At 40.5% G+C, this 14,689-nt stretch overlaps 1 protein-coding gene across 2 annotated transcripts in view; it reads right to left on the bottom strand.

The window, feature by feature from the left end:
* LOC311614534 (vascular endothelial growth factor receptor kdr-like) overlaps positions 1 to 14,689 on the bottom strand; it is a 234,117-nt gene that overhangs the window by 138,929 nt on the left and 80,499 nt on the right. For both annotated transcript variants that reach the window (XM_084869431.1, XM_084869432.1), the window contains exons 6-8: positions 5,229 to 5,388; positions 4,328 to 4,464; positions 3,799 to 3,976 (exon numbers count right to left, since the gene is read on the bottom strand). In XM_084869431.1, the coding sequence (XP_084725557.1) occupies positions 3,799 to 3,976; positions 4,328 to 4,464; positions 5,229 to 5,388 (475 nt within the window). The remainder of the gene's footprint in view (positions 1 to 3,798; positions 3,977 to 4,327; positions 4,465 to 5,228; positions 5,389 to 14,689) is intronic.

Genomic DNA, 14,689 nt, shown 5'->3' with positions numbered 1-14,689 from the left:
TTATTCTTTTTTTTTAATATATTTTATTGATTTTGTACAGAGAGGAAGGGAGAGAGATAGAGAGCCAGAAACATCGATGAGAGAGAGAGTCACCGACCAGCTGCCTCTTGCACACCCCCTACTGGGGATATGCCCGCAACCAAGGCACATGCCCTTGACCGGAATCGAACCCGGGACCCTTCAGTCCCCAAGCCGACGCTCTATCCACTGAGCCAAACCGGTCTCGGCATATTATTCTTTTTTGTTATTGACAGTATTACAGATGTCTCCCATTTTCTCGCTTTTTGCTCTCTCCTATCCAATCCCTGCCACACACCAGGCCTTCCTCATACTATTATCTGTGTCCATGAGATATGCATGTATGCATATATATCATTTGGTTAATCTCTTCCTGTATCCTCCCATTCCTACCCTCCTCAGCTCCCTACTGAGATCTGTTATTCTGTTCTATGCATCCATACCACTGGATCTATTTTGTTCATTAGATTCCACATATAAGTAAGATCATATGGTATTTGTCTTTCTCTGAATGGCTTATTTCACTTGGCATAGTAGTCTCTAGGTCCCTCCATGCTGTCTCAAAGGGTGAGAGATCTTTCCTTTTTACAGCTGCATATGTATCACATCTTTTGTATCCACTCATATACTGCTGGTCACTTGGGCTGTTTCCAGATTTTAACTATTTAAATAATGCTGCTAAGAACATAAGGATGCATTTTTTTTTAATTTAAACTCTTTATTTGTAATACTTTATTATTTAAAGTATTACATATGTCTCCTTTTTCCCCCATTGACGGCTCCACAGCCATTTACACCCCCCAGCATGTGCCCTCATGCCCCTATTGTCTGGGCCCATGGGTTATGCTTATATACATGCATACAAGTTATTGCATTGATCTCTTACCCCCTTACCCCCCACCTTCCTTCTGAGGTTAGATGATCTGTTCAATGCTTCTGTGTCTCTGGATCTGTTTTTGTTCATCAATTTATGTTGTTCATTATATTCCACAAATGAGTAAGATCATGTGATATTTATCTTTCTCCAACTGGCTGGTTTCACTTAGCATAATGCTCTCCAAGTCCATCCATGCTGTTGCAAATGGTAAGAGTCCCTTCTTTTTTACAGCAGCATAGTATTTTATTGTGTAGATGTATCCACACACCTTCCAATGAGCACTTAGGCTGTTTCCAAATCTTAGGTATTATAAATTGTGCTGCTATGAACATAGGGGTACATATATCCTTTCTATTGGTGTTTCTGATTTCTTGGAATATATTCCCAGAAGTTGGATTACTGGGTCAAATGGGAGTTCCATTTTAATTTTTTGAGGAAACTCCATACTGTTCTCCACAGTGGCTGCAGCAGTCTACATTCCCACCAGCAGTGTATGAGGGTTCCTTTTTCCCCACATCCTCCCAGCACTTGTCATTTGTTGATTTGTTGATGATAGCCATTCTGACAGGTGTGAGATGATACCTCATTGTCGTTTTGATTTGCAACTCTAAGATGCATATATTCTTTATGATTTGGTGTTTTGGATTTCTTAGGATATATTCCCAGAAGTGGGATCACTGGGTCAAATGTATGTTATATTTTAATTTTTTGAGGAAACTCCATGCTGTTTTCCACAGTGGTTGCACCAGTCTGCATTCTCACCAGCAGTGTACTAGGGTCCCCTTTCCTCTACATTCTTGCCAACACTTGTTATTTATTTATTGATAATACTTTATTGGTATTTGTCTTTCTCTAAATGGCTTATTTCACTTAGCATAGTAGTCCCCAGGTCCCTACCATTCTGGCGGGTGTGAGGTGATACCTCATTGTAGTTTTAATTTGCATATCTCTGATGTTTAGTGAAGTTGAGCATTTTTTCATATGGCTATGTTCTCTTTGGAGAGGCGCCTATTAAGGTCCTATGCCAACTTTTTAAATTGAATTGCTTGTTTTTCTGGTGTTGAATTGTATTAGTTCTTTGTATATTCTGATAATTAACTCCTTATTAGATTTGTGAATGTACATCTGACAGTAAGTTTCCTTTTCATTTTGCTAATGGTTTCTTTTGCTCTTCAGACATTTTCTAGTTTGATTTAGTAACATTTGTTAATTTTTTTCCCCTTTGTTCCCTTTTTCCAAGGCAATGTATTGGTGAAAATACTGCTATGTGAGATGTCTGAGATTTTATTGCCTATGTTTTCTTCTAGGGTTTTTATGGTTTCATAATTTACAATTAAGTCTTTTATCCATTTTGAGTTTATTCCTGTGTATGGTGAAAGTTGGTGGTCTAGTTTGATTGTTTTGTATGTATCTGTACAATTTCAAATGGTTAATTCTTTGTTGTATAATACTGTCCTGAACTTTGATAAATGTTTATAATCCTTGCTCTGTCCGATCAATTCTAGTAGTAACCCTCAGACATTTTGACAAAGAAAAAGATGCCCTCATGCATTTCCCAATAGGCATTACTGCCTGTGAGTTGAGAACCAACAACGTAGGCCAAGAATGTTGGTCTTATTCTTTGCCAGATAATTATTTAAACATGGGCAGGTAATATATCTATGAACAATAAAACAAAAGGAGAAGTTAGCTAGAGTACCTTGGGAAAGATTTTTGAAACTTAAAAGGAGACACAATTTGTGTGATTTTTACTTTTACCTCTAAGACACTACCATTGGCATATGGGGTTTTGGACTGTGGAAGTATGAGGGGTACTTTGAAGATAATGAATAAAACAGAAGAAGGAACCTAACTTCTAGAGGGCATTGATCATCCACTAAGACTAAGTCAATCAGCACTGGAACTGTAAACCTTGGGACTCCTTGTTGCATGAGGTATTTGTCCTTATTGTTTCAGCTATTTTTAGTCAAGTTTATTCTTGCATGAAACTGAAGGCAACCCAGATGATATCAGTGGCTGTATGGAACCCAGAAGCTAAGATAAATAAAGTAGGTTACCTTATAAACCAGGGTATAGAAAGTTGAACTATGCTTAAGTGATTAAATTTCTTGCTACAGAATAAATCCACACTGTGTATGTTTGTATTTTGTAAGTATTTGTGTGTGAATAGATATTAGTATTTGTGGCTTAGGATTTTATGTATCTATGTAAATATTAGTTATGTCTATATAACTGTACAATGATAAATATGGGTATTAATGTGTTTGTGTGAGCATGTATTAGTATATTTTTGTATATGTGTATGTATGTAGATGTGTCTATAAGAAAAGAGCTTCATAAACACAGGGTAGGTTAAGCTGAAGTTCATTTAATTATTTTCACTAGAAAATCTATGGTCACATTGATATCAGAAAAACAAGCTAGAAGCACCCTCAAACATTATACGATATTATAATAATGCAAAAAATGATGATAATGATAGATGAGAAAAAATGAAGCCCAAGGAGGTGCAAAAAGTTATCAAAGATCACACAAAAAATTGGCAAAGAAGATAGAATATTCAAGAACCTCGTCTTTACATGGGCCAAAATACTAATAAGCTACTTCACCCTAAATTCCTAAAACATACACCTGTAACTAGCCAACAGAATGCAAAAGTATTTAAGTTAAATCACAATGCTCCCCAGCATATAATCCCCATGCCAGAGTGAACGAATACAAAAGGGGATGTCTGACATTTGCTAGCTTTTCTGATTTAAGTACCAAACCATTTGGACTGTAAGACTTAGAGACTATAATACTGGAAAAAATGAAGATATGTCTGAGTGATTTCTTATATATTGTGGGAAAAGAGTAGGCAGGCAAATTTTCAGGGAAGAGTCAGGAGTAAAAGTATTACGTACTGTACACTGTGATGGTGATGTTGGCTTGCAGGGCAGCATTGTTTTCTCCCCTGCATATGTACAAACCATTGTCTTCCATAGTTACATTCCAAATGGTCAAGTTACTATAACTCTTGTACACAGGGGATCCTTGGTACAATTTTCTTTTAATTTCACAACACCTGGGTGTTGTCTTGGACTGTGGGATGAGAAAGAAACAAGATAAAATTTTCAACTGAGATTATTAAGCACTCTTAGATACCTAATTTGTCACTGCTCAATAGGAAGCCAAAGAAAATCCCTATGATGATCTGACACTTTTCCTGAACTTCTATTACATATGTAACCAATGAACCATGATGTGGTGAAAAATGAAATGCAATCCCCTTACGAGAGTGGCTTCCTTAAATGCAGAAGCTGCTATTCGACTTTGTTGATTTGCTTAGCACTTTGCATAGTTCTTGACTCAAAGCAGGAACTGAGTGGGAATGGCAAAGAGAGAGGATGTGGGTGGATTTGTGAAGATTTAGAGCAGGGATACTGTCCTTACATCTTGCCGATTGAACACCCAATTCAGTTTGATCCGTCCATTGAATGTGGTCTCTGCAACACATTGCAGGAAAAGGGTATCTCCTATTAGAAGTTTCTGGTGGTTGTATCTGATGGAGATATTTTCTGTCTTGGTTTCTGAAAAAATATATCAGAGGCATGATAATACTGACAAAGAAGGCAAGAGACAAAAATCTGGATTATGGAGTACTTCTTAGAATTCTCAATTTCTCATTTTCTTTCTTATATTGAAATGTAGACTCAAAACCAAACAAAAAGATTCCATGATTCAGAAACTGCTGAATAAGATTTTATATAAATTATATCAAGAGGCTTGGTGGTGGTGGCAAGGCTATCCTTCTAGTTCTTGAGATTTTTCAATGAAAATTATTCTGCAATACTGCTTAGGAAATCATATACCCAGTTTAATAAACTCTCCATCAGAAAGTTTTTTCTCCTACTGATCTAAAGCCATTGAGCCCTTCTGTGGCTAATTCTGCTACATTTCTGAATACTCTGAGCAAAAGGTCTTCCCTGAGTTAGAAGCCTGTCTTCACTTCTATACAAGAGCAGCAAAGATATCTATTGTTTAGCCACAATATGTACCATCATTTCATAGTTTTGCAAGGATAAACTTATAAAAGCTAAGTATCTATTGCTAGACACTAATAAACCATTGATTTTATGGATCTATTGATCAGGCAACTGAAAACAGTAGCAGAACTTAGTCTGTTTTTTTTTTCTGCTGAGATACACACATTTCTTAAAATAAAAGCTTAGAATCACTAGTTATTAAGTGATATGGAAGAGATTATAGCTGAAGTAAGGTTTATACAAATAGGAAGAGATTACCAGGAGCAGCAGGATCCCATTTCCTAACTTAAAAACATAAGATCACATACCCAGACGCTGTGGGAGATAGAATGATCTGTGTGTCTTTCCATTAACTTCGGCAATGCACTGGAGCATGCTGCTGTAGAAGTGGTAAGAGGGTCGGGTCACAGTGAAGCCTTTCCTGGGATTCCAGTTTTGGCTTACATAGGAAAATGTGCCAGAGTATAACTATGGGGCAAGAAAGAAGGACATAGAAAGACATACATGTAAAATTCTGGCCAGTCATCAATATCATGCCCAAAATATCTGTTCTGAAGCCACAGAGAGGAGTGGCCTACCCTCCCCATCACCTGCCCAAGTTTCCTTAGAACTGAGTCTGTGCTGGTTACCCTTTGTTTTCTTCTCAGAGATTAGTACAGTGATAGGCTCAGAGTAGATACTCAATAAATAATAATTATACTAATAAACACTTACCTAACACTTACTATGTGTCAGGAACTGTATTAGCTCATTTAATCTTTAAAACAGCTCTATGAGATAGGTATTAATGTTACTCTCATTTTATAGATGAAATTCATAGGGGACACCTTGCTCAACTGATTGCTTATTATTGGGTTGAATATCAAGGCTTATATCTCTTATATTGGATATATTTAGAGCCAAAAAGTCTATGCTAAGATTCATTGAGTCTTCTTTTTAAGGTACGTACGTAAGAGAATCGCATCTGTCAGGTTCCACATCTTCTCATGAGGACCCCTGATATTTACTTACATTTTGTCACTGTAAATGGCTCTGCCTCAGGTAAGGAAGGACATATAAAAAAAGACTTTAAGGAACTTAATGGCCCACATGAAGTCGATTTGTAGTTTTTACTTTCATTCATTTAATCAAACATTTAATATTTAATAGTATCTACTCTGTGCTAGGCAATAGGGATCCAGCTGCAAACAGCACAGACAGTGCTTAGTCTCAGCTAGTGTGTTTCTAAACAGATCTGGATTACTAAATCTTCTTTTGATTGATATAAAAGTAATACATACCACTTGTGAACATTTTTTAAATACTGGAGAAAATAAATAATGATGTCCTATAGCCCAGAAATAGCCATTAAGAATAATAAAACATATTTACTTAGTCTTTTTTCTATGTATGTATATATTGTTACATAGCCATATTTGTAAAGTACGTACAATTTATCCTGTTTGGATTATTCTATTATTTATTTTATCATTCTTTTATTGTTAGATATTTATATTATAATAATTTTTGTTTTATTTAAAACAATGTGAAAATGAATATTTTTGTTTCAATCTTTGCTTATTCACTGGACAAGATCTTATATGAACAATTACTGGGTCAAAGTGTACAGACATTTTCCAGGCACTTGATATATTTTGCTGAAGTCCATCACAGCAGGATATACTAATTTATATCCACTGCTATATAAGAATGGACCCTATATTTTAAGGAGGATCTTTACAAATTGAAGCATGGTCAGAGGAAGATGATAAAAACTATGAAGATTCTAGAAGCCTCTTGATATAAGAAATCATTTAAGTAACAGGACACTTTTAGCAGGACCAAAGAAACACTTGAGGATGGAAAGTGGTAGGTGAATTTAGTGATTGGTTAGGGATGGAGTGGCTCTTTCTTAGTATTTAAAAAACTCTTACTTGGGAACTTTTGCATATAACAGAGGGTATAATGGGGACCAATAAGTGGAAATGACAGTGATGCAGATTTTGGCTCAATTGGATGGTGACTTCTCCGTCACTGAAAGTATTGAAACAATAGCTAAATGACTATTTGTCCAGGGTGCTATAAAATAATTTCTGTGGGAAATTAGACTGTAAAGTCTCTTCTAACACTAAGATTTTATCTCTTTCTGACCCATAGTTTAGTTATCTTATTCTTATCCAACAAGATCTACTCAGAGACTTTTATTATTCTTTTCTTTCTTTAAAAAAACTATTTTATAGGTTTCAGAGAGGAAGGGGGAGGGAGAGAGAGATAGAAACATCCATAATGAGAGAGAATCATTGATTGGCTGCCTCCCACATGCCCCCAACTGGGACCGAGCCCACAACTCAGGCATGTGCCCTTGATCCTCAGGCTGATGCTCTACTATCTACTGATCCAAACTGGTTAGGGCTATTTGTTTCTCTTTTTAACTTTTAATTTTATTGTTGTTGACACTATTACAGATGTCTCCATTATCTCCTCTCCTTGCCCACTTCCATCCAGCCCCTGCCCCCTTCCCTCTGGCCATCACCACATTGGGTTATACACATATGTTCTTTGTCCACAGGTTATACACATATGTTCTTTGGCTAATCTCTTCACCTTCTTTCTTCCAATTTCCCCCATTCCCACCACCTGACAGCTGTCAGTCTGTTCCATGTATCCATGCCTTTGTTTCTATTTTGCTCATAAGTTGTTGTTGTTGTTGTTGTTGTTTTTCATTAGAATCCACATATAAGTGTGATCATATGCTATTTATCTTTCTCTGGCTTATTTCACTTAGCATAATAATCTCCGTGTTTTGAATATTAGGACAAGGTCATCACATATTGTCTAATAACACAAAACTTAGGGTTGAAAGTTTGTCAAACTTCTTTTTAGTTTCATGTTTTGTTTTTACTTAAGTATTAACTATTGAATTAAAACATTTAAAATCATTTTTCAAAAACCACTTTTCACCAGAATATTTGTTGGCCTCCTCGAGAATCCCTAACACAATTAGCAATTTCACCATATCCTAAATGTGCTTAACTACCAGACGTCCCCAGGGAATCTGACAATTAAAAACCAATAGAATAAAATAAAGAAAACACAAATAACATGTGGGATAAATTACAATAAGCAAGAAGAGTCAAAACACCTTGAGTTTATTGCATGCTTATGCAGAAACTCAGTGTTACAGAAATTCAGAGTAACGGTGGGATACTAAAATATTGCACTATCTGATTGCAGAATTGAAATACTGTGTCTTAATACTTTTTCTATTTGAACGACTAAAGCCTCAGTCCTAAGAAAGTAACTCATTCATTTAATTGACCCTATAGATTCATGGTTCTCAATAAAGGGCTGGGGAAGGGTTTGGCTCCCCAGAGGATATTTGGTAACGTTTTGGAAACATTTTTGGTTGCCACAAATTGGGGGATGGCGGTTGCTACTGGCATTTAGTAGGTAGAGGCCAGGGATGCTGTTAAGCATCCCGTAATGCACAGGACAGCTCCAACCCTACAACAAATAATTATCTGACACCGCAGGTCAATAGTCCCAAGTTAACAAAAAAGCCTTCTATAAGATTTCACCTCCAAAATCTCTGTTATGCCCTTCCTCTTCCCTTCCATTCTAAATTATATTTCCCTTATCTACATTAAACACTTCATTATCCATATTAGACAAAATTGCTCAAAATAAGAACCCTATTTTTGTCTCTGCCTTTTCCTATTAACCATCCCTGAATCCCTCCCATCACTAAACAAACACGTCCTCTAACTATGTGGTTTGTGTGAGAGCTTCCATTTTCATATAAATCCTTCCCCTTTTGCCACAGTAATCAGTCTAGAAATGGGCATCAGATTTTAGGTAGGGCAATCAAAATCCTTCCCTGTGATTATTTTGTAATTTGGGGTCAGAGAAGAAATGCCTCACAATTGTTTTCTGGCAATAAATACTTCATGTACTGTAGATAACCACATTCCCCTTGTAAAAGAAGCAAGTCTGTGGTATTCAGTAGAAGAGCTGTTACTGAACACATGCCCCTGAGGTTTAGCCATACTCTTCTTTTTAAAATACACTTTCTATTTTACCTACTAATTCTAGTGTGTTAGGTTTTTTTTATTTTTATTGGTTTCAACCAATAATCCTGGATACTCCATGTTTTCTTACCTCTATTTCTGTTCCTTGCTCAATTATCCACTTAAAGTGCTTCTAGTTATTTACCAGGACCCAGTTTAGTTTAGCACCTCAGAAAAGACTGACTTAGGAAATTAATTTGTTTTTCCTCTTTATTCCCACTGTGTCTGGTACATACAGATATCTAATAGAGCAATTAAACAAACAAACAAATTATTAATAACACTCACACACATACACACACAGGGACACCACACTACTTGTAAGTCAGGAATTGACCCCTGAGAACATCAATTGTGCATATTAAATAAGATAATGCAAATAAAGCTCTCAGCAGAGTACATGGCACTGGTAACAGCCTGTAATGTTTTGAAGAGTGACCCCTCCAGAATTAGATGAGATGTTATTTATAAAAGGAATCTTTGCAGATATAATTAAATTTGGGATATTGAGATGAGATCATCCTGGATTAGTCTAGGCCTTAAATCCAATGATATGTGTCCTTATAAAAGACAGGACAAGAGAAGACATACATAGAGACAGAAAGGATAAGGCTATATAAGGACAGAGGCAAAGACTAGTGTTACCCAGTATCAAGCCAAGGAATGGGTGGAGCCACTGGATATTGGAAGAGACAAGGAAGGATTCTCTTATAGAGACTTCAGTAAGAATATGTTCCTGCTAAAACTTTGATTTCAGACTTCTGGCTTTCAGATCTATGAGAGAATATATTACTACTAGAGGCCCGGTGCACAAAATTCATGCATTGGTGGTGGTGGGGGGTGTCCCTCAGCTGAGCCTGCACCCCTCTCCAATCTGGGACCCCTTGAGGAATGTCTGACTGCCCATGTAGGCCCGACTCTATGGGATCGGGCCTAAACAGGCAGTTAGGCAACCTTCTCACAATCCAGGACTGCTGGGTTCCAACCACTTGCCTGCCTGCTTGCCTACCTGTCTAATTGCCCCTTACAGCTTCTGCCTGCCAGCCTGATCACCCCCTAACCATTCCCATGCCAGCCTGATCAATGCCTAAATGTTCCCCTGCCGGGACCGGTTTGGCTCAGTGGATAGAGCGTCGGCCTGTGGACTGAAAGATTCCGGTTGAGGGAATGTACCTTGGTTGCGGGCACATCCCCAGTAGGGGGTGTGCAAGAGGCAGCTGATCGATGATTCTCTCTCATCGATGTTTCTAACTCTCTATCCCTCTCTCTTCCTCTCTGTGAAAAATCAATAAAATATATATATATTTTTAAAATATTCCCCTGCCTGCCTGATTGTCCCCAACTTCTCTTCCCTTCAGGCCTGGTCCCCCCTAACTGCCCTTTCCTGCAGGCCTGCTCACCCCCAACTGCCCTCCCCTGAAGGCCTGGCCCCTCCCAACTGCCCTCACCAGCAGGCTTGGTATTTCCCAACTGCCCTCCCCATGCAGGCCAGCTGCCCTTCCTTGCTGGCCTGATCTCCCTTAAATGCCCTCCCCTACTAGGCTTGTTACCTCAAATTGGCCACCCCTGCAAGCTCGTCACCCCTAATGGCCCTCCCTTGCAGGCCTGATCACCACCAACTACCCTCCCTTGCAGACCTGGTCCTCCCAACTGCCCTCCTCTGCAGGCCTAGTCCCTCCTAACTGCCCTCCCCTGAAGGCCTGATCACCCCCAACTGCCCTCCTCTGTTGGCCTGGACGCCCCTAACTACCCTCCCCTGCAGGCCTGATCACCCCCAACTGCCCTCTCATGAAGGACTGGTCCCTCCCAACTGACCTCCCCTGCAGGCCCAGTCACCCCTAATGGCCTTCCCCTGAAGGCCTGATGGCCCTCAATTGCCCTCCCCTGAAGGCCTGGTCCCTTCCAACTGCCCTCACCTGCAGGCCTGGTACTTCCCAACTGCTCTCCCCTGCAGGTCAGCTGCCTTTCCCTGCTGGCCTGGTTTCCCTTAACTGCTCTCCCCTGCTGGCCCGACCACTCCTAACTTCTCTCCTCTGCAGGCCTGGCTCCCTCCCCAACTGCCCTCCCCTGCAGGCCTGGTCCCCCCAGCTGCTCTCCCCTGAAGGCCTTGTAGCTCCCAACTGCCCTCCCTTGCAGGCCTGGGTTTCTCCCCAACTGCTCTCCTCTGCGTGACTGGGTCCCTCCCCTACTGCCCTCCACTGTAGACCTGGTTGCCCACAACTGTCCTCCCCTGCAGGCCAACTGCCTTACCCTGCCAGCCTGGTCTCCTCTAACTGCCTTCCCCTGCCAGCCCAGTCACCCCTAACTGCCCTCCCCTGCTGGCCTGGTCACCCCCTACTGCCCTCCCTTGCAGGTCTGGCCCCTCCCTACTGCCCCCCCCCCTTCTTGCCTGTTCACCCACAACTGCCCTCCTATGCCAGTCCTCTTATGGTGGCCATCTTGTGTTCACATGGGGACGGCTACCTTTGATCACATGGAGCAGCTCTCTTGTATGTTGGAGTGACGGTAATTTGCACAGTACCTCTTTATTAAATAGGATAGTTTTAGGCCACTCACTTTGTGGTAATTTTTATGGTAATTTCCTATGAATATATATTTTGGCAGTGTTTGGCACAGAGTGTACTTGGTAAATTTGTTGGACTGAAGCAAATTATATTAAATTTGACTTCAGAATGAGTTCTGTTTTCCTTCTTCATTAAGTTGGATTTGGTTACTCTTACCATTGGTTAAACTCCCTTAAATGTATTGTTGGCTTGCTTTTAACTGAAGTTCACTTTTGATGGAGTTACACTTTAGGAAAATGGGCCGTCTTCTCTCTCCTCCACCTGTTGAGTGTCACTGAAATCCAATGATGAGACTTAAGTGCAAGAAAGGGAATGCAAACACATACATGGGTTCCGTGAGGACAGAGCAGGAAGTAGGAAATACACAGACAAGAAGTCTACTTCCAGTCATGATTATCGTGATTATACAGTACTTTCACCTACATAACTTATTGTATTTTACAAGGCATAATCCACATTCAGTCTCCTAAGTGGTTAAGGATCATTATCCAACCTGAACTCTAGGTTTTCTCGTTCTTAGTCCAGAACTGCCCTCTTTCTATGGGCTTAAGGAAACTGGCCTGATTCTATAGACTAGCTCAAAAACTATTTACAGTGTGATAAAATCCCTCTTATATCCTCTTCAGGGGCACCTCTTCAATTCAACTCTCAGATCATAGTTGTCAAGCTTCCGGATGAAAGTGGTGTCTAAGGGTTGACATAGGGTATTTAGATAACAGCTCTTTTAAGGGCAGCAATAAGTTGAATTTTTTTCCCCCCAGAATACAATGAGATAATAAAGAAGCTAACCTGAAGTGCGAAAAATGTTGGTGATTAGAAAAGTAAGTGGAATATTATGGGTTGGTGTCTTTGAAACCCCTTTTAGTAGAAGGGTTAGATTTTTGGATACTATGAGATTGCATACTCTAATTAAAGCAGCTAAGACTTTAGGAAAAAGCAAATCCCAGGTTTGCCTTGACTCTCATACCCTGACACATCCTCTGGAGGTAAACTGGCTACCCAGCAGGGTTTAATTTTAAAAAAGGATGTTTGAAACCAGACAGATCAGTCCCTTCCTTACCTAGTGCTTCATTTTAGCAGAGAAAAGATACACAGTGATTTCAAGCTCCACCAGAGAAAGAAGTAAAAGAAGCCTGGTGGGTATGCCAGAACACTCTCCCTGCCACTAGGTAGGGGAAAGATGAGGTGAACAACCAAGCATATAAATTATTATACAGCAGACTGCATCCTTCCTGCTCCATCCATCCCCACACACCAGCTCTTCTTTTTGGACCAAGTCCCAAAGACAAGGAGCCATCTTCCTTTTCCCTTTAGAAATAGCAGATAGAATATCTTAGGGAAGAGTGGGAGCCAGTGGCTTAGTGAAGAGAGAATGACTGTATGGCTCTGAAGACTGCTCCTCTGAGTGTATAATGAACTTTCTAACAACCTTAGGGGCAGGTAACTCTTGAAAGAGGAGGGTTTATCAATCAGGATAGTGTGGTCTTCAGGGAGTGGCTAATGGAATCCAAAGTCTTCTGTACATTTGTTAGAGGTTAAATTCTTCTGCCCATGGGCTTTTGCACTTTCTTATGCCACATCAGTTGTTTTACCAGACATAATCTCCTGGCTGTCCTAGCAGTATTGACAGAAGGCATTGGGAAAATGCTAACATTCCAAGGAAAGAAAGCAAAATGATCTTTGCCTGCTTTTGTTGGATGTCACAGCTTTTTCCAAACAAGAAAATGAGAAAGGGCTTGGGTGCAGAGGACAGTGCATACAGGAGAGGAGCAGAAGAACAATGCATACAGGAAAGGAGCAGAGGTAATCTTCCATTGCAAAGAAGGTCACAGAATAACAACTGAAACACTTGACAGGGAATCTAACACCTGATTTTTACTTTTGACTATGACACTTAATGAAATATACATCATAAGCAAGTTCTTCCTTTTCTCTAAGCCTAAGATCTGTTATATATAAAACTAGAGGAACGGTGTACAAATTTCATGCATGGGGCCAGGGGAGGGTGCCCCTCCTGCACACTCTACAATCTGGGACCCATCGATGGATGTCTGACTGCCCATTTAGGCCCAATCCCACCTAAATGGGCATTCGGACATTTCTCTCACAATCCAGGACTGCTGGCTCCCTACTGCTCACATGCCTGCCTTCCTGATTGCCCCTAACTGCTTCTGCCTGCCAGATGATCACTCCCTAACCACTCCCATGCCAGCCTGTTGATGTCTAACTGCTCCCCTGCCAGCCTGTTTGCCCCCAACTTCCCTCCTCTGCTGGCCTGGTCACCCCTAACTGCCCTCCCCTGCAGGGTTGATCTCCTCCAACTGCCCTTCCTTGCAGGCCTGGTCCCTCTCAACTGCTATCCCCTGCTGGCCATCTTGTGGTGGCCATCTTGTGTCCACATGGGGGCAGTCATCTTTGACCACAAGGGGGCAGCTATTGTGTGTTAGAGTAATGGTCAATCTGCATATTACTCTTTTATTAGATAGGATAGAGGCCTGGTGCATGGGTGGGGGCCAGCTGGTTTTCCCTGAAGGGTGTCCTGGATCAGGATGGGGGTTCCCTTGGGGCATGAGGCTGCCTGAGCGAGAAGCCTGTGGTGGTTTGCAGGCCAGCCATGCCCCCTGGTGACCCAAGTGGAGGCCCTGGTATCTGGAATTTATTTACCTTCTACAATTGAAACTTTGTAACCTAGAGTGGAGCCAAGCCTTTTGCTTGCTCTGTGGCCAGATGCCATTTCTGTTTGGATTTTTTTACCTTCTATAATTGAAACTTTGTATCCTTTAGTGGATGCTTACTCCTGCAAGGGCAGGTGGAAAGTTTGGCTTCTGCCATTGCCTACAAAATCCAAGCCTCCCTTCTACTCTCTATGGTTGTAGCCATCTTGGATGGGTTTATTTGCATACTCGCTCTGATTGGCTGGTGGGCATGTCTGGTGGGCATAGCTTGTGGGTGTAGTGGAGTGGTGGTTAATTTACATATTAATCTTTTATTAGGTAGGATGGAAATAATAAACCAGCTCTATCTACTTTACAGAGAGTTATGTATGCACTTTAAAGGAAGTGATATACATGAACCATTTTAAAATTTGTAACAATGTTGTGCAACTATGGATTGTGAGAGCTTTGGTGGATGTGAAAGTTATCTAAAAGGGACATATGC

The sequence above is a fragment of the Pipistrellus hanaki genome (assembly GCF_964339955.1).
Source record: "Pipistrellus hanaki genome assembly, chromosome: X".
Classification (NCBI taxonomy): domain Eukaryota; kingdom Metazoa; phylum Chordata; class Mammalia; order Chiroptera; family Vespertilionidae; genus Pipistrellus; species Pipistrellus hanaki.
The sequence above is the reverse complement of the archived record's forward strand: the minus strand, read 5'-3'. Positions and strand labels throughout refer to the sequence as shown.